This window comes from Tasmannia lanceolata, unplaced genomic scaffold (assembly GCF_043159265.1).
Source record: "Tasmannia lanceolata isolate RefF3 unplaced genomic scaffold, GAP_Taslan_0.1 ptg000008l, whole genome shotgun sequence".
In the NCBI taxonomy this organism is placed as follows: domain Eukaryota; kingdom Viridiplantae; phylum Streptophyta; class Magnoliopsida; order Canellales; family Winteraceae; genus Tasmannia; species Tasmannia lanceolata.
Genome location: NW_027518685.1, coordinates 4,162,715 through 4,190,537, shown reverse-complemented (window position 1 = coordinate 4,190,537; position 27,823 = coordinate 4,162,715). Strand labels below are relative to the sequence as shown.

Sequence of the window (27,823 nt, the reverse complement as noted above, 5' to 3'; positions counted from 1 at the left end):
CGCAGGCTTGACTATAAATCCCATAGGACACGTAAAAAGAGAAGGGTATACTTACTCTTCATATTTTTCTCCCGTTAACGATACTACGAGAACATGAGAAGCCTGAATCCGAGCCCGACCCATATGACACTAACATGATCCACACCCTTCAGTTCGTATGATGTAGGGTGGAGATGACATGACCTGAAAATCTCGATCATGCTGAGATCATCTGGGTCAGCTCAATTCGTGCTTCTCATACCCTTCTCACAGAATGAGGTTCTCATAGTATCATATCCGTCTTCTACCAAGGAAAGGTCTTTATAATCAACCCAATAAGATTCTCATCTGTTTCGTCTCACATGCAGACTAGTGTAATGACGCTAACCTGTGTTCCCATGGGCCCACTACAGAGTCAAGCTCATAAATGTCCATTGACCTGACAACTAAAAAGCTGCTTCTCCACCATAGTTCATCTCTCTCCCAAAAATCCCCCAGAGTTTCTTGAAGCCCAGCAGATGATTTTGTGGTTTCTACCTTCAAAGATGTTTCAATTGCTCCTTTTTCCTTCTCTTCTCTTTATGCTTGGAACCCACACTACTGCCCAACCTCTGTACAATTTTTGCTTAAAAACAGGTAATTATACCTCTAATAGCCCGTACGAGACTAACCTCAACCGCCTCCTCCCTACTCTCTCCTCCAACGCAACCCGCATCAGATTCTACAACGCCACCATCGGGCAAAGTCCGAACACCGTCTCTGCTCGAGTCCTCTGCAGGGGCGATGTTACCACGGCCGAGTGCCGGAGTTGTGTTGACACAGCGAGTCAAGATATTTTACAAGTATGCCCGTTCACAAAATCTGCAATTATATTCTACGACTACTGTCTTTTACAGTACTCCAACGTACGGATATCCCCAACGGATAATTCCAATGAGGTTTATATGTGGAATACACAGAACGTCACAAACCCAACTCAGTTTAATGCGCAGGTGGGGAATCTGATGGAGAGACTAATTCCTCTAGCCGCATCAGCTACTTCACCCCGTAATTTTGCGACTCGGCAAGTTAACATTTCGGACTTTCAAAGCATATATGGGCTTGTGCAGTGCGCACAAGATTTAACTGGAAGTGAGTGCAGTGGATGTTTACAAAGTGCGGTCTCTCAAATTCCAAGGTGCTGCGATGGGAAGGAAGGGGGGAGAGTTCTTGGGCCCAGTTGTAATTTCAGGTACGAGATCTACCCTTTCGTTGAGGCCTCACGGATAACACCAGCACCAGCACTAGCTCCTCCTGCTCGTACTCCTCTTCCTCCGTCAACCATCACAACTACCGGGGGTAAGATTTTAAGCTCCTCTTCCTCTCCCCACTTGTACTTTTCTGTTTCTTCCGACATAAAAATGGACGTAAAATTTGTTTTATATTCATTTTTACAACAAAAAAAACAAATTTTACCTTCATTTTTATATCGAAAACAATGGACCCTCAGCAAAGATCCCACATCGGAATAGTGAATCGATGTGATTGGGCTTAAAAGGGATGGAGCACCCTCCCTTGAGGGCCTGTTTGGTTGCCACATGCTTGGCATCCTCAAGGATGTCCCAAATAAGGAAAGCACAAAAAATGCTTTTCTCGCAACTTTTATGGGGTTAATTGGTACCCAATTTATCACCACAATTCCTAGAGTTTACTAGACAAGATTCAAAGCTAATTAATGCTTCTCTGGTGACGTGGTACCCATGTTCACCTTCCATGCCATCCTCCACAAAAAAGGAAAAATTCCTCAAGTAGAATTTTGCTTCTTTGCCTTTTCTCTCTTCCCTCGCTCTCTTCTCTTTCTATATATTTGTAATGACACCCCCTTCCATTACTCTTACAAGATTGGCAACCAAACACTACTTATCACTATTCTACGAGGTAAATCCTAAGTAGATCATGTTAATGATTTTGGATTTTCAAAATCTTATATTTTGTCATGTTTTAGTGTTTTTGGAAAATATTTTCTAAATAGCGTTTGGGAAAAAGAAAATGTTTTCTTGGAAAGATTTGCTTTTTACAAAAGATGTAGAAGTGTAGTTGAAAAGATAGTCTCGTATCGAATGAGAGAAAGGAAAGAGAAGGGCTTATAAAGCATTACACTTCTCTACTACTTGTTTGTTTGCACATTGGGTTGAACCCATGGTTGGACCCGCGGGAGGATGCAAAGCACCGTTCGCACATGCGCATGCACACGCGGCGTGGGCAATGGGCTATAGGGCACATAGTGGCTCTTTATTGATGCTTTTTTAGGTGGACCGGTCGGAGCCTTTGATTTTTCCATATTTGATCTGGACCGTTGGATCAAGATGTAGGTGGACCAGTTGGATGGGTTGGCCAAATGGTTCGTAGGCTCATCAAGCCCAGTGCCGAATGGTTCGGTTAGGTTGAGTTTCGACTCGGGCCTAACGGCCCAGTACTCCAACAGTCAAGGAGTGTGATCAAATGGGTTGTGTCCCTTCCCCCAACGGTCAAGAGCTAAGGGGGTGCGATTCGCACCATAGATAGTTGATCTAACGATGACGGGGTTGGAGAGAGATTTTACTCAAACCAACAGTCACCTCTAAGATCGATCAGGACCATTCAATATCAAATGGGTGTGATCTGACGGTCAGATTTCAAACATTCTGGAAAGGTGCCTTGTAGAGGTGTTTTTCACACAGAAAAGACACCAGGTGGTCTATGAAATGTGCAGAATTCGGTCATTTCAATATAGAAAAATGAATTGGCAATTCAATTGTGTAATTCTGACAAACTTTAAAGCACTCTTCTACATTCTTTCAAAATCTCCAAGGATTTCTTCATAGTGTTTTTCTTTTGTTTACTGTTCTAGATACTGTTCTTCTGCAGAAATAGCATCTAGAAATTTATCTAAGGCTTGAAATTTCGGAAGGGCAATTCGGGTTTGATTCCGCTAGTGCGAGGCGTCATCAAACATTAGTAGGGCTTCCCTACTAGGCTTCATTGTATCTTGAAGGCAATTCGTGGATCCCCTTTGCACACTACTGGTGGGGGCGAATCTTGTCTTAAGGAAAGTGATATCACGCCTTAAAGCAACACATTTCTGTTCTCTCATCACCAACACTAATCCTCAAATTTCTCCAACAATCTTAAGACACGATTTTCTATTGTTGTTTCAATGGCACTTTATTCGGTTCGTCAAATGACCCAAGATTTTGTCAAACTCGAACGTTTCGACAAAGGAAATTTCAAGCGCTGGCAGAAGAAGTTGCATTTTATTCTGACTTCGCTCAAAGTGGCTCGTGTTCTGACAACTCCAAAGCCAGTACCAACTGAGAATGAGACTATGGCGCAGGCTCGTGCAAGGATGAAGTGGGAATAGGATGACTACATTTGCAAATGGCACATCCTCAACGCTATGTCAGATACACTGTTCGATATTTATCAAAGCATGGGATCAACCAGCGAGATTTGGAATGCACTGGAAGCGAAGTACATGGCAGAGACGCTAGTAGTAAGAAATTCACTGTGAGTCGGTTTTTAAATTTCCATATGGTAGATGAAAAGTCTGTCATAGACTAGTTACATGAAATTCAACATATTGTGAGTCAAATTCATTTGCAAGGGATTCTACTTGATGATTCCTTCATAGTCCCTTCAATGATTGACAAACTTCCACCATCTTGGAAAGATTTTAGGAAAAGTCTGAAACACAAGAAAGATGAAATGTGTCTTGAAGACTTGGCTAATGCCTCAGGATTGAGGAAGAGTCAAGAATCAGAGACAAGAAAGAAGATGAACCTGTATTCTCTAAGATCCATTTGGTGGAAAATGTCAAGAATGCGAACTAACAAGGAAAAGGCAATCGGAAGAGAAATAAACATCCTGAAAAGAAGACTAATAAGAATAAGAAAATGAAGGGTGCTTGTTTCAACTGTGGCAAACATGGCCATTACAAGAGTGAATGTCGGCTTCTTAAGGATAAGAAGTCGGGTGCACCAACAGACAAAGATAAGTTTGTGGCCATGATTTCTGAGGCAATGTCCTTGAAGATGGCAATGATTGATGGATTGACTCTGGTGCGACGAGGCATGTCTGTATAGACAGGAACCTGTTTTCAACTTATGAAACAGTTGAAGATGGAAGCGTGTTATACATGGAAAATTCGTCGACAGCAGAAGTCAAAGGGAAAGGAAAGGTGGAACTTGAGTTCACATCCGGCAGGCGACTCACTCTAACCGATGTCTATCATGTACCAGAAGTTAGAAATAACTTAGTATCTGGAAGCATTCTGAACAAGAATGGCTTCAAACTTGTATTTGAATCTGATAAGTTCATTCTTTCTAAGGGGGGTACCTTTGTTGGGAAGGGATATATGTATGAAGGAATGTTCAAACTCAATATCAATAAAGTGAATACATTTGCTTATGTTTTGGATTCTTCTTTATCTTTATGGCATAATCGTTTAAGACATGTAAATACTAGAAAAATGAATGATATGGTTAAGTTAGCCTTAATTCCTAAATATGAAAATGACTTAGTAGATAAATGTAAAACATGCATACAAACCAAGATAATCACTTAGTCATTTCCTAAAGTAGATAGAACTTCTAACTTGTTAGATTAAGTACATAGTGATGTATGTGACATACATAGTGTTCCCACAAAGGGAGGTAAAAAGTACTTTGTTATATTTGTTGGTGATTATTCTAATTACTGTTATGTATATCTACTTAGTCATAAAGATGAGGTTTTAGAACAAAATAAGATTTATAAAACAGAAGTCGAAAACCAATATGAAACAAGCATTAAGTGTCTCAGATCAGATAGAGATGGTGAATATCACTTTCCTCATTTCTGTGAATCAGTAAGCATTGTCCATGAAACTTCCGCCCCTTATACACCACAACAAAATGGTGTAGCAAAAAGGAAGAATAGGACACTTACTGAAATGATTAATGCTATGCTTGTTAATTCTGGTTTAAATAAGAGTTTTTAGGGTGAAGCCTTACTTACAGCTTCTCACATTTTGAATAGGGTACCTAGTAAGAAATCTAATATAACCCATTATGAATTATAGAAGAAAAGAAAACCAAACTTAAGTTACCTTAAAGTTTGGGGTTGTAGGGCTATAGTTAAAATCCCTAAACCTAAGTTAAGGAAATTAGGTGAAAGGGTATTGAATGTATCTTTTTGAGATATGCTAGTCACAGTAAAGCCTATAGGTTCTTAGTTATAGAATCTAATGATTTCATAGAAGTCAATACCATAATTGAGTCTAGAGATGCCATTTTCTATGAAAATAGGTTCACTTCAATTCGTAAAGAAATTGAACCTACAACTTCTGTAGAACAACCTTTAGAATCATAAACAGAAGTTGGTAAACCTAGTGTACAACCTAGTAAAATAAGAAGAAGTTCAAGAGATAGAAGGGATAGGAGTTTTGGCCTTGACTTTGTAACCTACCTGGTAGAAGGGACAAGAGAAAAACTCCAAGGTTCTGCCTTGTTAAACTTAAGCATAAAAAGTGACCCTCAAACTTATGAAGGAGCCATAAAGTCACAAGATGTTGCTTTTTGGAAAGAAGCCATTAATGATGAAATGGATTCTATTATGGGTAATAAAACTTGGATTTTGGTTGATCTACCACCTGGGTCTAAACCTATATGATGTAAATGGATCTTCAAGAAGAAGAGTAAAGTAGATGGGACCATAGGAAAATTTAAGGCAAGGTTAGTTGCTAAAGGGTTTACTTAAAAATTCGGTATTGATTACTTTGACACATGCACCAGTTGCTAGAATATCTACCATTAGAGTGTTGATTGCTCTTGCTTCCATATGCAAACTTCACATTCACCAGATGGATGTTAAAACCACATTTTTAAACGGTGAACTTGCTGAAGAAGTGTATATGGAACAACCTGAAGGATTTATTCTGCCAGGCCAAGAGCATAAAGTATGTAAGCTAATCAAATCATTGTATGGCCTTAAGCAAGCCCCTAAACAATGGCATGAAAGATTTGATAAAGTCTTAATGTCAAATGGTTATAGGATACATGAGTCAGATAAATGTGTGTATAGTAACTTTAAGGGTGGCAAAGGTGTTGTTATTTGTTTATATGTTGATGACATGTTAATATTTAGTACCGACATTGAAAGCATTCAAAGTACTAAATCATTTCTTTCTCAAAACTTTGATATGAAAGACATGGGTGAAGCTGATGTGATTTTGGGTATTAGAATCATAAGACATGATAATGGTTTGATTCTAACACAATCACATTATATTGAGAAAGTTCTCAAAAAGTTTAACCATATTGATTGTACACCCATTTCAACACCTTTTGACCCAAATATGAAATTGTATCGTAATTCTGGTAGGACTATCTCTCAACTAGGTATGCTAGTGTGATTGGTAGTCTTATGTATATTATGACTTGTCCTAGGTCAGACATAGCATTTGCTGTAGGTAAACTTAGTAGGTTTACCAGTAATCCTAGTTTTTCTCATTGGAATGCAGTCTATAGAGTTTTAAAATATTTAAAGAAAACTATAGACTATGGTTTATCTTATAGTGGGTATCCAACTGTAATAGAAGGATACACTGATGCTAGTTGGATAACTGAGCGTATAGACCATTTATCAACCAGTGGGTGGATTTTCACGCTTGGTGGGGGAGCAGTCTCCTGGGCCTCTAAGAAACAGACATGCATAACAACTTCAACTATGAAGGCAGAGTTTATAGCTCTGGCAGCATGTTGTAAAGAGGCAGAATGGCTTCAGAATTTGTTATTGAAAATTTCGTTATGGCCTAAACCAATGCCATTGATTTATGTCTACTGTGATAGTCAGGCCACACTATCAAGGGTATATAATCATGTGAAGGGAATATGATCTGTTGGTATGGATTTGAAAGAGGGGTTTAATGGAGGAGCAATGGAGGAGGGTCTGAAGGTAGGGGTAGTGGTAGTGGTGGTGTAGATGGAGGTTGTCGGATTCCGATGAGAATCCGATCGGAGAAGAAGGGTTTGGTTGGAGGGAGTGGCCGGATTTAATAGTGGTGGTTGGAAGAAGAAGAGGATTAAGAAGAAGAAAAAGAAGAAGAAGAATATTAAGAAAAAGAAAAAGATGAAGAAGAAGAAAGTGGTGGTGGCTCTTCTCCTCTCCCTCTCTGTTTTTCTCTCCCTCCCTCTCTGTTTTTTCCAGAAAATGGGTTTTCTTCTCTAAAACCATATTTCGTTGGGTTTTATCAAAGGGAAACGATAAATTTGACCCCCCCTATTTCATGGACAGCCCCCTTGCAATGCATTTTATACATTCTCTAACCTACAGGGGGCCTTGGGTAAGACAAATCCAAAGGGAAATGATATATTTGACCCCCTCATTCCTTCCATGAACAGCCCAATCTAGTGTATTTATAACTATTTTTATACTAGCAGGGAGGGATCAAGCAGAAGGGGGGAATATTTTTGAGAAAATATCTTCTCCCCCCTTTTGATCCTAGCCCTTCAAATCAGTTTTTTGTTTAAGGGTTGGGATCAAATGAAGCCTAACCACCTAGGAAGCTTCCTAAGATTCCCTCCTAACTAATTCTAGTTCTAAGCCCTTCACTAACCTAGCTTAGGGCCTAATGGTAACTTGGAGGGGAAGAAAAACATCTTTACTATTTACGAAATTGCCCTGGTTCAGGAAAATACACCCCCTAATTATGCTACACACTAATTCGCACACCCCTATATTTTCCTGGACAACCCATTACGAAAAATTTGAACTGGTTTTTCAGGTTCCAGTGCACCCCTATTTCTGGCTAAATCGCCATCCTTATTCCTACACCACACTATACTACAAACTTCGCTCGTTTGGTAGGCAAACCGCGACGGATTGGGATGAAAATTTACGGGGACCTAAATGAGGCCCTAACCTACCTTAAGAACAAATTGGAGACACTAAAACACTACTTTGATAGGGTTTCTATCCTACCGACGCTTATTAGGGTTCGGTCAAAATGGGGTGTCTACAAGTTGTTTTTATCAAGTAATTGTTTTAGAGTTATAATAGGACTGTGAAAGTAAAATACGTGTGGTGCTTTGCTCTGTTGCACGTATGGAACAACAAGCTTTAGTTAAAGGGTGATGTAGTAGTTATTTGCTGTGTAAATAAAATACGATTCTAAAAAGAGAAACGATCATCTTCTATTCTATCTTCTTCTTGTGCATTATTTTTTTCGTTCTTAGAATTCTACAAAGTGGTATCAAAGCAGAAGGTCTTGGGATCTCTTAATCGAGTAGAGAGTAGAAAAGTCAGGGCGAATTCAGAAAATACCGGTAAGGGTTCGGTAAGTTCGCAACATGGCAGGTAATACTAATTCCTCAAATTTTCAACAAAGTGTTCCTTTATTTAAAGGTGAAAATTTTCAATTTTGGTCAATTAAGATGAAGACGTTATTTATGTCTTATGAATTATGGGAATTGTTGGAGAATGGGTATGAAAATTTTGCAGAAGTTGAAAGATTGACCACGGCACAAAAGAACGAATTGAAGGAGAGTAAACAGAAAGATGCAAGGGCTCCTTTCCTCATCCAACAAGCCATGGATGAACCAGTATTTCCAAGGATCCTGGCTGCAACTACATCAAAAGAAGCATGGGATTTACTTCAAGAAGAATATCAAGGTACTACGAAGGTAAACTTTATTAAATTACAAACCCTTCGTCGTGATTTTGATAATTTGATTATGAAAAATTTTGAATCAATTCATGTGTTTTTCTCTAGAGTGAGTTCTATTGTAAATCAAATAAGAACTTATGAGGAAAAATTAGATGATCAAAAAATTGTTGAAAAAGTTTTAAGGAGTCTTCCTCCTAAATTTGATCATGTAGTTGCTGCCATAGAAGAGTCAAGATATTTATCTACATATTCTATGAATGAATTAATGGGTTCTTTGCAAGCACGTGAGCAGAGATTGAATAGGACTGCAGAAAATCCATTGGAACAAGTGTTCCAATCAAAAGTGGATTGGAAGAAAAGATCAAATGATTCAAATAAAGGTTTCCGAGGAGGAAGAGGTCATAGACGTAGTGGATTCCGCGGCAGAGGAAGAGGTAGATGCCAATTCAATGGTTATCAAAGAAATCAAAGTGGAGGTAACCATGAGTCTACTTCTTTATTTTGTTCTATTTGCAAAAGATCAAATCATAGTGATAAGGATTGTTGGTATAAGGATAGTGAAAATCAAAATAGAAATTTACCACAATATTTTTATTGCAAAAAGTATGGTCATATTGAAAAAAATTATCATCAAAAGGCTAGGGAACAAGCAAACTATCATGAAGAGAAAAGTGATTAAAAAGTTGAAAAAGAAGATAACGTACTTTTGTCATGTCTAACTGCCAATGTTGAATTGAATGATGAAATATGGTATTTAGATAGTGGTTGTAGTAACCACATGACCGGGAACAAGGATTATTTTCTTGAAATAGATGAAACTGTCAAACCACGAGTAAGGATGGGTGATAACATTCATGTTAATACCCATGAAATTGGTTCCATAATGGTTTCTACAATGGTTGGCAAGAAACAAATTCAAGATATTATGTATGTTCCTGAGTTGGCTCAAAATTTGCTAAGTTTGGGCCAATTGATAAAAAAGGGGTACCATGCTATCTTTGATGAAAGATAATGTAAACTCTATGATAAGAAAAGTATGAAACTAGTTTTGTCTATTAAGATGACAGAAAACAAGATGTTTTCACTAGTATTTTCAAAACTAGTATTCAATGTTTTTAGTGCATGTGATGATGACTCTATGTTATGGCATAAGAGATATGGATATTTGAATTTTGGTGGATTGTCTTTAGTGCAAAAATTGAATATGACTGTTGGTTTTTCTTCTTTGAAATATGGTGGAAAAGTGTGTGGAGCTTGCGTTTTGGGAAAACACCACCGTGAGCAATTTTCAAGTGGTAAGTCTTGGAGGGCATATAAGCCTTTGATGCTTATACATGCTGATATTTGTGGCCCTATGCAAACTTTATCTTTGAGTGGGAATAAATATTTCATTCTATTTGTTGATGATTACTCAAGGATGACATGGGTATATTTTCTAAAACAAAAAGATGAGGCTTTCTCAATCTTCAAACAGTTCAAGGCACTTGTCGAAAACCAAGTGATCATTCTATTATTACTTTTTGTAAGTCCAAGGGTGCAACCCATTCATATTTTGATTATCAACAAACCCAAATTGATGGTAGATTACTAATGGTTCCTCCAAGACAGGAATCATTGAAGTCATCATTAGAAGCAAAGAGAACAAGGGCTCAACCTGGAGCAAGTCAAGCCTTGGTGGTCATCCTACAAGCATTGAAGACTCAAAGAAACCACATGCACAAAAGCAAGATAGAAGACTCTTCGAAGTGAACATCTCATGCAAATGCCTAGAAGACAAAGACTCAAGAAGACACAAGAAGACTCAAGGTTCATGTAGTATGTAATAGAGCCCTCTTGACATAGAGTCATTTGCATGGATTTATGTTTTCAAAACCCTTTAAAACATATTTTGACAAACTTATAAAAGTATTTGAAAACATAGGACAAAAGCCCAAAGACCTTAGCCCATTGCCCTATAGTTTTAAATTGTAAAGCTAAATTTTAAAGTAGGGCCAGTCGACCGAGGTACCTAGGTCGACCGCGGAAGGGTTGCTGGAATTCCAGCAATTACCTTTCAAAAGCGGGCCGATCGACCGAGGCCAATGAGGTCGACCGTGGATATGTAGCTGGATTTATTGGAGCAATCCAGGAAGGTCTTTGCGGTCGACCGCCACTGTCTCGGTCAACCGCGTATAGGTTTTGAATGAAAAAAATAAAACAAATAGGAAGCCCTCGAAGGACGACCGCGGACACCCCGGTCGACCGCGGCGGTTCGAAATTCAAAATTAAAAATGAGTGCCTGATACGGGCGGATGACAGCCGTAGCTCGGTCGACCGCCCCGGTCTGGTGAAAGAGCCGTTGGGGTCATAAAAACACTTGGGCTATTTAAGCCTCATTCAAGACCTTCCAAAGAACCTTTTTGAACAATCATTTTGCAAACCCTAGAGCTTGTACTCTCAAAATCAAAATGATTCTTCTTCAACCTCTTGAAAGCATTTAACCTTGCATTTACTCCTTGTCAAGAGGACTCCATAAGACTTTGATTTGCAATCATTTGGAGTTGTTGTGAGCTTGAGAGATTTGTATTTGCCGATTTAGAGGCTTGTGAGCTTTCATTTTTCCTTTTCTTTCTTGTATTTGCAAAGAGGAGTTAAACCCTTTGAGGCGGTGTGCGAAGATGGTTGATTCCTTGGAGGCGGTTATTACGAAGAGGGTTTGTTCCCTTGGAGGCAGATTTGATTGTAAAAGCAGGCGCGTGAAATCTCAACATAGTGAAGATAAATCCCAAGGAAAAGACAAAATACTTGGGTAGTGGAGTAGGTCCGTTGTAACCGAACCACTATAAAAATCTCCGAGTGGTCTCTTTACTCTTCCCCTTTTCTCTATGGTGTTTGGTAATTTCTTTTCTTAACTTGAAATATCATCTTGAACAAGGGTTAGCATAATTTAGGTTTAAATCTCACACTCCTTGTAGCTTTTAGAAGAAAATTTTAAATAACCCAATTCACCCTTTCTTGGGTTGCCCTTTGGGATTTCACTATTCGTACTGACCGTGGTGGTGAATTTATTTCCAAAGAATTTCAGGATTTTTGAAAAGAAAGTGGAATCAAAATATAGTTGACAACGAGCTATACTCCACAACAGAATGGAGTCATTGAGTGGAAAAATAGAACCTTTGTTGAGGCGGCAAGGAGCATGCTAAAAGACAAGTGGTTGCCAAATGACTTTTGGGCTGAAGCAATGGCAACATGAGTATACATATGCAATCGCGCTCCTACAAAAGCAGTTCAAGGAAAAACTCCATATGAGGCTTGGAGTGGAAGAAAACCCAATGTGAGTCATTTTAAAAATTTTGGTTCTATAGCCTATGCTTTTGTTCCATCTGAAAAAAAAAGACAAAAGTTAGATGATAAAAGAAGAAAGTGTATTTTTGTTGGCTATAGTGTGGAGACAAAAGGGTACCGACTTTATGATCATATTTCCAAAAAAAATGATCATAAGTCGTGATGTTATTTTTAATGAAAAAGAAGCTTGGAATTGAAAAAACGATGTTGAAGCCCCCTTATGTGTGTGGACCCCGATCCGAGGATGATGAGGAAACGAGTCCCTACATCCTCTAGATCTCCACAACGAGAAGGAGAGTTCTACCAAAGAACTCTTGAAACTGTTGACATCCTCTTGGTCTCTTATGCCATTTATTTATTAACTTCGAAAAATTTTTGGGCAAAATCATGTGAAATGGGAACAAAATATCCCCGGGAAGACGTCTACCTAATCATGCATGACCAGGGGATAAAATAATAAGCACACACAAAATAAAATAAAAGATGTGTCACCTAATGACAGCTAGGTTATGGGTGACATGCCTAACTGATGTCTAAGTTCTGGTGAACAAACACATACATGTTACAGCTAAAGGTATAGGATCAGTACAAGAAAGGAAATCTAAAATTAGCAGTTGATCATGAATAGTAAATGAAATACGGAACAAACAAAAATGTCAGGCAAATAATAGAATAATGAAATAAAAACCTATGGCGTGCATATAGCGCCTATTTACAATGGGGCGAATACATAGCACCTAATATAAAATCCTAACGCATCCCATCTAGAAAACAGTAAATGACAGATAAAAAAATGCAGTAATACAGTAAAGTGCTACAGCCAAGAGGATAAACCTGTGCAATGAGCAAACGTCAGTAGATGATAGTAAAAGATAATAATAAAAAACCTGATAAAGATAGAAAATTACAGCTAAGCACGTGAGAACTACAGCTAAGCAGGTGAGAGCTACAACTAAACAACTAGATAAAACACATAAGCAGATAGATGCTATAGCTAAGCACGTAAATAAGCAAGGAAATGAACACACGCTGCCATGATCCTATGCGAAAATCATCATCAATATGCAAACATAAACCCTCAAGTGCTAATAACAGACCCAAAGACTCTAACGATTTCGCCCGAGTCTTTGGATGGTCTGATGTTCATCCAAAGAAGCCTACGTATTCCCGCCTCCACGAGAATCAAGGCAACGTAGTTCTTCGCACATATTCTAAAATATGATGCCTAAGACACTTAGACATCTATCTTAGACTCGATCTAAAAGACCGGACTAGTTCTTAAAGCTTCTTGTGCGATTGTTTAAATTCCAATAGATTGTAGATTTTAGGACACCCTATATGCCCTAACTGAATGCAGGTTAGCCCTAACCTAATGCAGGTGGTTCCTACAACCTACGTGTAACTAGGCTGTATGTCCTAAGGAAAATAATAGGATTGCTAGCGTATCTAAGACCTAGTCATCAGTCGGCGGTGTGAATCGCCAACTGACCGGAAGGAGGCGCCCCTAGCTAGGACAAACTCTTAACTCTAACACCAACACACAACAAGCACACAACAAAAGACAAACTCCTAACTCTAAAACTCTCTATCTAGGACAAACTCCTAACTCTAGAGGAAGAGCTTTTGAAAACAAGGTTTTAAAGTTGTTTATTCACAAAGGTTTAAAATGCTATTTACAAAAGTTTGGCTGGACTTGGGATAAAGATCCCAAGCTGCACTACGTACCTCGTGAGAGAGGATCAAGCCAACGTAGAGGTGATGGATGAAAGGGGTAAAGGGATTTGGAGAAAATGGCAGAGGTGATGGATGAAAGGGGTTTAATAAAGATGGATTAGAAATAGAAAAAAAAAGGGTAAAAACAAGGGATGTGGGTGGCGTTAATGGTGGAAGAAATAGAGGTGGCGGTGAGGGATTATGCCCGGAGAAAATGGAGGGTTTTCCAGATGTGGGTTTGAGTGGTAAATAAAAAAAAGAAAAAAAATGGTGGAGGTAGGTGGTTGGGGTGAAAATGAAGAGGGAGGAGGGTTTGGGATGTAGGGATAAGGATTACAGGGGGTTGGATCTTGGTGATGGAGGGGATAATGGAGATGGAGATGGGTTAGATTGCAGAGATGGGGTCGGTTGGAGATGGGTGGAGGTGGCTGGGAAGAGAAAGAACAATTAGGGTTTGGATGGAGGAAGGAGATGATGGCTGAGGGTTTAGGTTGCAGAAATCAGAAATGGAAGTGGGTTTTGGGTCCAAAGGAAGAGGTTGAAGGAGGTGGAGGAGAATCGGGTAAGGGTGATGGTGGCCGGGCTTTCCTTTCTTCCTTCTCTATCTCGCTTCTCCTTCATCGCCCTCTCCCCTGCAACTCCCTCTCTTCCTACGCTTCCCTGTTGGGAGCCGCAAATGGGGCTCCCCTGTTGGGAGAAGAAAAAACCGAAAACCCCTCTCCTTTGGAATCCCTAGTTCATGGGTTTTATGCAAGGGGAAATGGTATATTTAGCCTCCTTTTCTCCCATGGGCAGCCTCATCTAGTGTATTTTTAGTACTTTTTCACAGCAAAAGGGGTGGCTCGGGTGGAGAAAGGAGGAAGAAACAAAGATGAGAAATGATATATTTGACCCCTTTCTTCCCAGGGACACTCCCCTTTTAGTGTATTTGTGACTACTCTTTTAGACACGGGAAGGTGGTCTGGGTAAGAATGATGGGGAGGTAAATGCTCTCACTTTTCTTTTTTTTATTCTTGTGCACAAATGGGGACTGGTATGGGCACATCCTTACCTTGATATTTCACCCCCCTTCTAGCCTTTTTTTTAACTAAGAAAATGATATGAGGACAACCATTTTATTTTTTTTGTAAACGCACTCCCCCAGGTCGCCATTTCTCTTTCGGGTTAAAAGTACACGGGAATTGACATGGGAACATCCCCGCTTCGATAAGCCACGCAACATTGAATGAAGGAAAAGGATATTAGTACCTCTTTCCGGGTTTTCAAATAATGTTTTTGTAAACGAGGGAACTTTGGACTTTTCAGGTTCTTTCGCACTCGAAACTAGATTCTTTTTAGAAATTTCGAGATCGATTTTGAGAATTTGAAATTGACTCTGAATTCGGTTTCGAAACTCGGGTTTTGGGAACTTTATTCAATTTCAGGCACTTTAGGGTCCGGTCAAAATGGGATGTCTACAATGTGTTCTAAATGAAAACACGTCAAGTGAAACTCCTTCTCTTGATGTTTGTTTACCAAATCCTGAGGAGTTACTTAAGTAGATCTACAAATCCAAATTCAATGCCGATGGTTCTCTCTAAAGGCATAAAACTCGGTTAGTTGCAAAAGGTTATGCCCAAAAGCCAAGTATTGATTACTTTGAAACATTTGCACCTGTTGCTAAAATAGATACTATTAGAACTGTTTTGGCTTTAGCAGCTCAAAAGAATTAGCAAGTTTTTCAGCTTGATGTGAAATTAGCCTTTCTTAATGGAGAACTTGAGGAAGAAGTATATGTGGAAGAACCTCAAGGTTTTGAAATCAAAGGCATGGAGCATAAAGTATACAAATTGACGAAGGCACTCTATGGGCTTAAACAAGCACCAAGAGCATGGTATAGGAAAATTGATAGGTATTTTCTTGAGAGCTCATTTCAAAAGAGTGCTAGTGAACCAGCTCTTTATGTTAAAATTCATGATAATGATATCCTAGTTGTTTTCTTATATGTGGATGACATGATATACACGGGGAGTTATCTTGATATGATTAAAGAATTTAAAGAGAACATGTTGAAAAAATTTGAAATGTCAGATTTGAGTATATTGCATTATTTTCTTGGAATTGAAGTTATTCAAGGATCCAATGGGATTTTCATATGTCATAAAAAATGTACTTTGGATTTATTGAAAAAATTTGGAATGGCAAATTGTGCACCTGCTAAAACACCTATGAATACTACTAAGAAATTTACTTTGCAAGATGGGGTTGAAAAAGCAGATGAGAAGAATTTTAAAAGCATTGTTGGCGGTTTGATTTATCTAACTCATACAATGCCAGATATTATGTTTGCAGTTAGCATTTTTTCCAGGTTTATGCATAGTCCAATCAAGCATCATCTTGGGGCAGCAAAGAGAATTATGAGATACATCCAAGGCACAATCAATTTTGGTGTTGTGTACTCAAAAGTCGCTAACAATAAATTAATTTGTTTTTATGATAGTGATTGGGCGGGTTTCATTGATGATCGTAAAAGCACAACGGGCTATTATTTTAGCCTTGGATCGGGTGTCATAGCTTGGGCATCCAAGAAGCAACTTTCTACGGCGCTCTCAAGCACGGAAGCAGAGTATATTGCTGCTACAACTACAGCTGCTCAAGCAATTTGACTACGAAGGATTTTGCGTGATTTGAAGGACGAACAAAGCGGACCTACGTTGATATTTTGCGACAACAAATCCACAATTGCCTTAACAAAGAATCCAATTCATCAAGGGAGGACGAAGCACATTGAAATTTGTCACAATTTCATTAGAGAAGTCACAGCCAAAGGAGAAGTTGATTTAAAGCATTGCAACACTGAAGATCAAGTGGCGGACATTTTCACCAAAGCTTAGCCAGAAGAAAAGTTCAAAAAATTTCGTCAGATGATGGGAGTACAACCATTCACATAGTTTGAATTAAGGGGGCGTGTTGGAATACTAATTCAAACGGTGGTGAAGTAGTGGGTCCCACCCTAGCTAAGGTTTGAGAATTTGGTTAGAAGTAGCCTTCTAATGCGGTCGGTTGTAGCTTTCTAGAAGTTTAAATTAGTTTTGATTTATGATGGAGTCTATCATCTAATATTCAGGGAGTTGTTTTTATCAAGTAATTGTTTTAGAGTTAAAATAGGACTGTGAAAGTAAAAAACGTGTGGTGCTTTGCTTTATTGCACGTATGGAGCAACATCATCTGTTTGGTTGCTGGGTTTTTTTTGTTCCTGGGAGTTATGTGGGAGAAAAAAATATCCTGGGAGATAGGTGGGAAAAAAAAAGTCCTAGAAGTATCTTGGTAAAATAAAAATCCCATGTTTGGTTGACCGGATTATGGTGGGGAAAAAAAAAACCTTTGTTTGGTTGCTTGAACTGTTGGGTAGAAAAAAAATTCTTCTCAAGCTTATTTTTGGTTCCTGAGTTTATTTTTGTTCCTGGGGTTATTTTGGGATGGGATGAAAAGGCAATCATTACAAAAGTGGGATTAAAAAATTCACCCCACAAGTAATCATTACAAGAGTGGGATTAAAATAAACCTAGTGCTAAAAGGCAACCAAACATGGGATGGGACCAAAATTTAACTAACTCTTCCTGGGTCAAAAATTTAACTGGCAACCAAGTTAAAGGGTGATGTAGTAGTTATTTGCTCTGTGAATAGAATACAATTCTAAAAAGAGAAACGATCCTCTTCGATTCTATCTTCTTCTTCTTGTGCATTATTTTTTTGTTCTTAGAATTCTACAAGTACCTGGGTTCACAAGGGCCCCACTACAGAGTCAAGCTCAGAAAAGTCCATTGGCCTGACGACTAAAACCTGCTTGGAACGAAAGTTCATCTACCATGGTTCATCATTTTCTCCCAAGAGAGTTTCTTGAAGCCCCAAAAGGAGATGTTCAGAATGTTCAGTTTTCTCCGCTCAAAGATGTTTCAATTGCTCTTACTTTCTTCTCTCCTCTTCATGCTCCCAACCCACACAACGCCCGCACCCGTCTTCCAATTTTGCTTGAAGACAGGTAATTACACCTCTAATAGCACATACCGGACTAACCTCAACCTTCTCCTCCCTACTGTCTCCTCTATCGCAACCCGCACTGGGTTCTACAACGCCACCATCGGGCAAAGTCCTAACACAGTATTCTACGACGGCTGTCATTTACGCTACTCCAACCCATGGTTTAAAATTTCGACCGAAATCCGAAATTTCGGATACCGGTGGGGACCGAAACCAAAATTTTCTGAAATTCAATTTTTCGCCATTTACCAAATTTCGGACCGAAATTTCGGTTTTATGACATTATTTATTTTTTTAAAAAAAGTGTTACAAAATTTCGGCCCAAAATTTCGGAATTTGGAACCAAATTACCCAATTTCGGTTTTTGATGGGGTCCGAAACGGTTACCGAAACCGAAATTTTAAACCTTGCTCCAACCTACGGATATCCCCCACGGATAATTCCCCACGCTTTTATATGTGGAATACCCAGAACGTCTCAAACCCAACTCGGTTTAATGAGACGTTGGGGAATTTGATGAATACTCTAATTTCTCGAGCAGTGGTAGCTTCTTCACCCCGTAATTTTGGGTTTGGACAAGTTAACTCTACAAGCCTTCAAACAATATACGGGCTTGTGCAGTGCGACCCAGATTTAACTGGAAATGAGTGCAGTGGATGCTTAAAAAGTGCTGTCTCTGAAATTCCAACGTGCTGCTGTGGGAAGCAAGGTGGGAGAGTTGTAGGAGTCATTTGTAAGTTCATATACGAGATCTACCCTTTCGTTGAATGGACAACTACCGGGGGTAAGATTTTCAGGTCCTCTTCACCTTAACTCTCAATTACTTAAAACGAATGACTTGGTCCGTTTAGATCCTGGATCAATGCGGGCCCTGCTTTACTTCTTGAAAAGTAATAAAAACTCTAAATTTTATATGCTGTGTGCGCGCCAAGCCTAGTAGTTTTCAAAAAGTACATGAAGGCCCGCTCCACTTGGTAGGATGATCCAAACCACCATTCATTTGTTGGTAGGACTGCAACTTGGGTCAGGTTCAACCCGAAAAATCTCCAGTCGGGTTTTCCTAACCCCGGTTTAGTACAGGTTCAATCTGAGTGAACTGTGAACCCGACATTTTTTCACCATTTTTTTTGTTTTTAGATTTTAGTGAGCGTAAAAACTCAGGTTGGGTCAGGTTGGAACTCGGGTCAGGTTTGCATAAAATGATTCCTTGGGTTGGGTCAAGTTGGAACTCAGGTAGTAGGCTGTGACCATAAATCATCTCCATAAGATGATCCTAACCCTCTGCAGATCGAAGGTTAGGATCATCCTATATATATGATTTACGTTTACAGCCTCGTTATAGATAATGTATGAAAATGATTTATGGTGTACAGCCTACATGTGACCCAATGAATGAACAGTTTGGATCTACCTATGACGTGAGCCCCACTGTGCCTTCGCGTGCACAACATATAAAATCTCATAAAAACTCACGCAACTCCACTTTCTTAAATATTTTTTTTCAGTCCAGTAATATCATGGAGAAATTATATGTGCCCGAGCATTACCCTTGATATTTGATCCGACAGCAGGCTCTTAAAAAGTGGGCCACGGTCAGGTCAGATCAAATATCATGGGTGCTGCCCCCTGTACCGGACTTAAACGCATGGGCAGCATATAAAAAACTTGGTATCATGATCTCGGAGGTGGTCTGTGTTACGTGCCTAATCGGCCGTAACACCCCAAACAAACGGAAAATAGAAAAAGAGGTTGATTCGAGCCAACCGGACCTCCTAGCGGATCGATTCGAGAGGAACCGTGACTCTCCAAAACAAAGTCTCCTTTGCTCTTGTAAAAATCTTCTCTCTTTCATTTCATTAGATTACTACTACATAAATACAAGCAAGAGAGAGTGCCACATCACAAGCACACTTACCCACTAATAAGACACATAACAAATAACTAACACCCACTACCCTAAACACATACACCATAACTAACACCCTTAACTCTAAAAACACATTCCCACAACTAGATAATAATTAGATTATAACTATCCATATGCACCATAATTATACGCACATAACATTCCTTCTCCCTTAGAATCGACCTTGTCCTCAAGGTCGAATTACTGTAGAAAAGATTGTATTCCGCCGGGGTCTCAAATCTTGTTGGGCACACTTCGATTGAGAAACACAGTCAACTTTAGACCTCTATATTCTTTAAAAGTAACGACTGTGATCTTTCGAACCCCGCTTTCAAAATTTGTTGCTCTCAAAGTTAGAAAGGAATATAATTTTTCATCGTAGTCGTCATTGATTTTCACAATTTTCTCTACGTGAGCATCAACTTTCTCAAGATTTAACTTTTCTCCGTCTTTACGCATTTCTTTGATCTCTTTGCTGATTTTTTCCAGCCTTCCATGATTCGCCAGTGCTCCTCCATCATTTTAAAAAACTTCACTTTGATTTGCCGCGTAGGGATTCCAAAAGCTCTGACGGCACAGCCATGGCGCAAGATCTATCGCTCTAATACCAATTTATTACGTGCCTAATCGGCTGTAACACAAGCAAACAAACGGAAAATAGAAAAAGAGGGGGGGGGAGGGGGGGGGAAGGGGGAGGTTGATTCGAGGCAACCGGACCTCCTAGCTGATCGATTCGAGAGGAACCGTGACTCTCCAAAACAAAGTCTCCTTTGCTCTTGTATAAATCTTCTCTTTCATTTCATTAGATTACTACTACATAAATACAAGCAAGAGAGTGTGCCACATCACAAGCACACTTACCCACTAATAAGACACATCACAAATAACTAACACCCACTACCCTAAACATATACACCATAACTAACACCCTTAACTTTAAAAACACATTCCCACAACTAGATAATAATTAGATTATAACTATCCATATGCACCATAATTATACGCACATAACAGTCTGACTCACACACAAGGAGTCCAAGGATTGAGAGTCCCGCCCATGGCGTCTTCAGATTGACTATTGGCTCTATTGGTTTTTGGCATCTATAAGTGGCTTTAACATTTCCTAAGAAAATAGGGGAGTGCAGATATCATGTTGTTTCAACCTTCTCACTAAAATTAGTAGTGATATTTAGCAAAAACCTATGATCCGTGGACACCGACACGGTAATCCTTCAAAATTTAAAAACAGGAACACGGCTAATATATATATATATATATATATATATATATATATATATATATATAGAGAGAGAGAGAGAGAGAGAGAGGAAAGTGTTGGTGAGCTTAAGCTCACCAAACTTATGGTGAGCTTAAGCGCCCAATCACATGGGTCCCACATTTTCTGTGGTGATCCAAATCATTCATTTGCAAGGCCCTATCATAGATAGGGTGTGTACCAAAAATCAGCTCCATAGGATCATCCTAACCCATCCATTTGTGGATGTCAAAATGGACAGACATTATTTGTCCACAAATCTGCCCATTTTTGTCCTCCACAAATGGAGGGGTTAGGATGATCCTATGGAGCTGATTTTTGGTACACATCCTATCTATAATAGGGCCTTGCAAATGAATGGTTTGGATCACCACAGAAAATGTGGGACCCATGTGATTGGGGCGCTTAAGCTCACCATAAGTTTGGTGAGCTTAAGCTCACCAACACTTTCCTCATATGTATATATATATATGTATATATATATATATATATATATATATATATATAGAGGAAAAGGATTGTGAGCAGGGCCCTTACATAGATAGGGTGTGTACAAAAAATCAGCTCCATAGGATCATCCTAACCCATCCATTTGTGGAGGTCAAAATGGACAGACCACAAATCTGCCCATTTTTGCCCTCCACTTTTGGAGGGGTTAGGATGATTCAATGGAGCTGATTTTTGGTACACACCCTACTATGATAGGGCCTTGCAAATGAATGGTTTGGATCCTCACAGAAATTGTGGGACCCATGTGATTGGTGCACTCAAGCTCACCATTTCCTATTAGAGCTTGAGCGCACGAACATATTCCTCATATATATATATATATATATATATATAGAGAGAGAGAGAGAGAGAAAACGGTTCCTACACATATGTGTAGAGAGTTCTCTACACACTAGCTTAAAATACAGTGGGGGCCCACATTGTTTGGGTGATCCAAGCCATTCATTTTAAAGGCCCTCACATAGATAGGGTGTCTACAAAAAATCAGATCCATAGGATCATCCCAACCCTACGATTTGTGGAGGTAAAATGGATGTCTTTAAACCTTCACAAATTAGTCCATTTTTTGCCTCCACAGTTCGAATGGTTAGGATGATCCTATGGATCTGATTATTTATGGACACCCTATCTATGTGAGGGCCTTAAAAATGAATGGTTTGAATCACCCAAATAATGTGGCCCACATTGTATTTTAAGCTAGTGTGTAGATAACTTATCTACACACATGTGTAGGAACCGTTTTCTCATATATATATATATATATATATATATATATATATGAGAGAACATTTCCTACACACTTGTGTAGGTAAGTTACCTACACACTACCTTAAAATACAGTGGGGGCCCACATTGTCTGGGTGATCCAAACCATTCATTTGAATGGTCCTCACATAGATAGGGTGTCCACAAAATATCAGATCCATAGGATCATCCTAACCATTCAAACTATGGAGGCAAAAAATGGACTAATTTGTGAAGGTTTATACACGTCCATTTTACCTCCACAAATCGTAGGGTTGGGATGATCCTATGGATCTGATTTTTTGTGGACACCCTATCTATGTGAGGACCATTCAAATGAATTGTTTGGATCACCCAAACAATGTGGGCCCCCACTGTATTTTAAGGTAGTGTGTAGGTAACTTACCTACACAAGTGTGTAGGAAATGTTCTCTCACTCTCTCTCTCTCTCTCTCTCTCTCTCTCTCTCTCTCTCTCTCTATATATATATATATATATATATATATATATATATATATATAGAGAGAGAGAGAGAGAGAGTTTATAATAAAAGAGGTAAACACAATATGAAATAATAAAACATAATGTTACACTTGACACGACATAAAAAGATGTCTATACACCCACATTAAGTCTAACACTTGTAGCTATATATTTAAAAGTGTCCAAAGGAGTGTCGACACGGGTGGGCAAGTGTGTCGTGTCGACACGGGTGGGCAAGTGTGTTAGCAATAACTTCAAAGTGTCGGCTAAATCATAGGCCTAAACAAAGTATTTTGCTTTCTTCGCAAGGTTAAGTGCTTTACTTAGATGTTTACTTGAGTGTGTGGGGTTTATCATGCTGCAGGCGAGTGCTGTGACATACGTGGCATGTCTTCTCTGCTCAAAGAAAGGACTTGCTTCATACAATGCCCACATGATTTCACTACAGATGACTGCAACACATGCAAAGGCATTGAAATCCATGGAAACATCCCTGGGCTGCCCTGTAAATGTAAGAGGACTAAGCTCGACCGTTACAATGTGGAATCAGCAGCACTTCCTCCTCTTCCTTCTCCGTCAACAAGCCCAACTACGACAGGTAAATCCTTTAAGTTCTCTCCAATAATTTATTCCAAACATAAATTCATTTATTTGAGGTTCTCAAAATCTTTCATGATAGAGTAATTGAGAGCATTATGAGTCAAATTCTATAGAAACACGAACAAGAAACTAAACAAAAGTTACAAATCGACAATACAAAGGATTTATCAAATTCATTAGGGGCGGAGGCACATGAAGCATGAGGGGTAAATCCAACCCCCCACAAACAAACCCCCCCCCCCCCCCCCCCAAACACACCCACACACAATGACTTGCAAAATCCCTTTTATATTGCATGGATGTAAATGCATGCTTAGCTAGTTCAGTGGCCGCTAACCCCAATTACCAATGCAGCCAGGTGTAAATTAGTCTAGCTCCCCCAAGTGTAAATTCCTGGCTCCGCCCCTGAGATTCATAACATTATTTTTTGCAGTCAAATAGCTTCCAAATATTGGTGAAGATTATCAAGTACTAGATATCCACTACGACTTAATATAGATTTTTTTCAACACATTAAATTCACCCAACAGGGTTAACTCCTGGCGTGCTAACTTATCGAGGGACCCTTTAAGCTCTCATTGCACGGGAGAAAAGGAATGTACTTTGAAAAAAATATCAGGTGGTGGATGGACGAGAATATGACGTTGAATGAGAATGCTTCAAGGCCCATTATAACATTGCTTCCCTAAAGCTAAGTTTGGTTGTGCCAGGGTGGCTAGGAGAGTAGTAGAATAAGAAGTCAAAAGGGAAGAGACAAGCATTATTATTAACAAATAATGTTCAATAGAAACACAAAGAAGAAATTTAATAAAAATAAAAAGATCAACAACACAAAAGATTTATGTGATTCTTAACATAAAGTGACTACGAATACAGTTAGCAATCCAGGAGCTTCCACGTATAGGTGAAAATTTCCAATTATCGGATACCCAAAATGTCCACGATCAAGATTCTATATAGATTTCGAGTTTTATTCCAGCACAATATATAAAGTTCACATGAACACAGGTATGAACTTTTCAAATAGTTTGTCCTTCGAAGCAGTTGGAACCCCTGGCTAAGTTATTCAAAGACTCTTTGGGATCACATTGTAGGAGAACATTAGAATATACATGGGATAGAATCTCCTTACTAAAAGCAGAGCATCCTATTAAAGATTGAATGGAAATTTGTTTCCTCCTTCCTTCTTCCACTCTTGCTCTTTCATTCTCTATACTTGTTACAGGAAAAGGGAGACAACCACCAATACGAAAAGGAAGACAACTATCAAGACTTATAATCTTCAGTACTCTGGGAGGATTACTAGGGCTAAGTCTCTTGGGTTTCTGTGTCTACTGTTATCTACGGCGAAGGAAGAGACCACAAGAAGGTAAATTGGTAAAGAAGGATGTAGCCCTTAGAAACATTTTAAAACTCAAAAACCTATATTACATTTACTGTTTTTCTTTACAGGGGGGAATAGGGAAAATATTCATGCTCTATTACATCATTTGGGGCCTCCCACAGGCAGAGATTTGCCATTAATTGATTTTGACAATCTGAAAGTAGCTACAAACAACTTCTCAAATGCAAATAAGCTTGGGGAAGGGGGTTTTGGCCCTGTTTACAAGGTACCAAACATTTTCTAAACTAATGGGTGATTATATCCCCAGTAGTCTTTCTAATTAAAAACTAAGACATGGAACTTATTTCAGGGCATACTGCCCGATGGACAGGAAATAGCAGTTAAGAGGCTTTCGAGGAAATCTGATCAGGGTTTGGCGGAGTTCAAGAATGAGGTGATGCTAATAGCCAAACTTCAACATAGGAATCTTGTGAGGCTCTTGTGCTGGTGTATACAGGAAGAAGAAAAGCTGCTTATATACGAATATATGCCCAACACCAGCCTTGATGTCTTCCTCTTCGGTGAGTTGAATTTGATTGTGGTAGGCAATTTTCGCTAGTCTATCTTTAAGCTAGAGTGATTAGTTAATCGCACAAAGCAAATAGTTAAATTTGGTCTTTACCAGACCCGACCAGGCATGGAGAACTTAACTGGAGGAGACGGCTTGATATTATCATGGGAATAGCACGGGGCCTTCTCTATCTTCATGAGGACTCTCGACTTAGAATCATTCACAGAGACCTCAAAGCCAGCAATGTGTTGTTGGACCAAGACATGAACCCCAAGATATCAGACTTTGGCATGGCCAGGATTTTTGGCGGAAACCAAATGCAAGCTAATACAAATAGAGTCGTCGGAACATAGTAAGTTATTTTTTTTAAGGTGATTGTGTACGAGAGAAGACCAATGCCCTCAGTTGAAAAATAGATAGGATAATAGTACCCAAACATATCAATAAGAAAGTCTAAAGGAAGCTGCGGTGCTACCGTCATTCATATCTTGTTAGGTGAATGATGTTACCATTGCTAATATCTTGTTATCTTTGCATCTTTAATGCCCTAATCTTTCTAACCTCATTTTGATCCCGGACAGTGGATACATGGCTCCTGAGTATGCTATGGAAGGTCTATTTTCTGTGAAGTCTGATGTTTTTAGCTTTGGAGTTCTCCTTCTAGAGATTATAAGTGGGAGAAGGAACAGTGGTTTCTATCGCTCTGAACATGCTCAAAGCCTCCTCACATATGTAAACTTTTCCTAGCCTATAGCTATAGTTTCTCTTCCATTTAGTAACTTTGGGGTAGAAAATTTCTCCTAAATAATACTCTGCCAAAATGCAACTATTACAGGCATGGAGATTATGGTTGGAATGCAAAGGCCAAGAATTGATAGATCCGTCAATGACCGACACATGTCCGCCAAGTGAAGCATTGAGATGCATCCATATCGGGCTGTTATGTGTTCAAGAAGATGCAGCAGACAGGCCTACCATGTCATTGGTCGTTCTCATGCTGGGAAGTGAATCTCTAGGTCTTTCCCAACCTAAACAGCCAGCATTTTCGGTCGGAAGAGGAGCAATTGTAAGGCATCAATCTTCAGAAAGTTCTAAAACATGTTCTATCAATGAAGTAACGGTTACTAGTGTCGAAGTTCGGTGAATGAACGACCCGATGGGGTTGATTCTTTTCTTTGGATGGGTTCAGATCATAACAATAGTATCATGATTTACATCCTGACACACAATGTGTTTGATTTAACATACAGTTTGTAGTATCTAGTGTTTCCTAGTGAGCATGCATCGTGTGAGCTTTACCCAAATTGGGCAAATATTTCTCCAAGGAAAATTTTCTTTGCACCCAAATTACCCATGAAATTCATCCATACCAATGTTCTTGGTTCTCTTTTGTTTTAGTAAAATTACACATTGGAGACAAGAAAATGTTTTACCGAATGCGGGGATTTATGTTACCTATGTGGAATACCCTAATGGGACAAAAGGAAGCTGTTCGCATTATTGAAGCAATTCTATTCTCCTTAATATCCCATTCGTTTTATTTAAATCAAATTCTTCCAATTTGACTTTAAGAAATAAAAAATTGGATAAAATGGTATTGTTTTTGGTGCTCTGAAGTGTTCATCTGAAAGATCGAATCAAAATAGGCCCAAAATCAGAATTGAACTAATCAAAACGTCTTAATTCTCTAGATCATGCACACGGTTGGTGAATTAGATGAATTGGATTGTCCTACAATCTTTTGGGCAATTCTAAGCATTAGAGTAATATGAATATTTATCATCCTTTCTTTAATCCTTTGTTTGAAGGCAACTGATTAAAGAATCAAGATCAACTGATTGGTGTAATTTTTTTAATGTGGCTAACCCACAAGTAGGGGCCACTCATTGAACACCAAGGAAACCTCAGTTCAGATATAAATTAGAGATTGGAGCAGACAATATACATCAGTCCGCTTAGGAATTACTCTCACAAATAACATCAAATTGAAGACGCCGAGATTTAGAGAAGTGTTCCTTGCATTTCCTTGATATGAATTTATTTTAAATACAATACAAGAGATAAAGAGGTTGCAGTAGAGCCCTCAATACATAAAGGAAACTACACTAATCAAATAGAAATAAAATGTAAGGCAATATATTTAGCAATTAAGTAGGAAAGTCAGAGGGGAATGCGATAAGCTAAGCTAAGAAAATTGGAACATATGGGTGTGTTTGGCAAGGCTTGGCGAAACGAATTGATGAGATTATGGGAAGCAACGCCGAGTTGCTCTGAAGAAGCCCATCTTTTAGTCGTGTAAAACATGTAAAGCAAAGAAATTTTGGAAACAGGCTTTGTGCGTGGGGGTGACCCGAAATTGTCACCTTTTTTTCTTTCTCTAAAAAAGAGTCGGAAGTCCATTAAGCATGCTTTCTATACTTTATCACAAATCTTTACTGGTTTTCTCTTTCACAAAAGAGCAGACAACTTATTTTCCATTCAGGGCGGCTTGACCATAAATGCACACAAAGAAATTGTGGGTGGGCCCGATTCGAGCTTCTCCAATGGTTCCGATAATTCATACTCTGCCAAAAGTCCATTGAAAGGTCCTTCAACCATAGTTCATATTTCTCACAAAAGCCCCGTACCCTTCTCCTCCTCTTTATAGTCTAGTGAAGCCCCAACAGTTGATGTTTCAATTCCTCCTTTCTTTTCTTTCCAGTTCAAAAACG

The 27,823-nt window shown here is 39.0% G+C and overlaps 1 protein-coding gene across 3 annotated transcripts; it reads left to right on the top strand.

The window, feature by feature from the left end:
- The first annotated feature begins 58 nt into the window (after positions 1-58).
- LOC143884005 (cysteine-rich receptor-like protein kinase 10) lies at positions 59-26,459 on the top strand. Of its 3 annotated transcripts, none has more exons than XM_077387353.1 (8): positions 59-1,317; positions 22,982-23,215; positions 24,443-24,586; positions 24,670-24,827; positions 24,933-25,122; positions 25,227-25,464; positions 25,694-25,844; positions 25,948-26,459. In XM_077387353.1, exons 1-8 carry the CDS (start codon positions 498-500, stop codon positions 26,254-26,256), a joined length of 2,244 nt encoding a protein of 747 aa, XP_077243468.1. In that variant the 5' UTR covers positions 59-497; the 3' UTR covers positions 26,257-26,459. The 3 variants fall into 3 exon arrangements, with proteins under 3 accessions (XP_077243468.1, XP_077243467.1, XP_077243469.1); XM_077387352.1 differs by having other exon boundaries at positions 61-1,317; positions 24,912-25,122; XM_077387354.1 differs by lacking the exon at positions 59-1,317 and adding an exon at positions 18,350-18,482 and having other exon boundaries at positions 24,912-25,122.
- Positions 26,460-27,823: the final 1,364 nt, after the last annotated feature.

Excerpts from the sequence above, each read along its gene's own strand:
- LOC143884005 (XM_077387352.1), top strand. The coding sequence starts at position 498 with ATGATTTTGTGGTTTCTACCTTCAAAGATGTTTCAATTGCTCCTTTTT. Across the intron at positions 24,587-24,669 it reads AAGGAAGAGACCACAAGAAG|GGGGGAATAGGGAAAATATT; the intron begins GTAAATTGGTAA and ends TTTTCTTTACAG. Across the intron at positions 25,465-25,693 it reads AATAGAGTCGTCGGAACATA|TGGATACATGGCTCCTGAGT; the intron begins GTAAGTTATTTT and ends GATCCCGGACAG.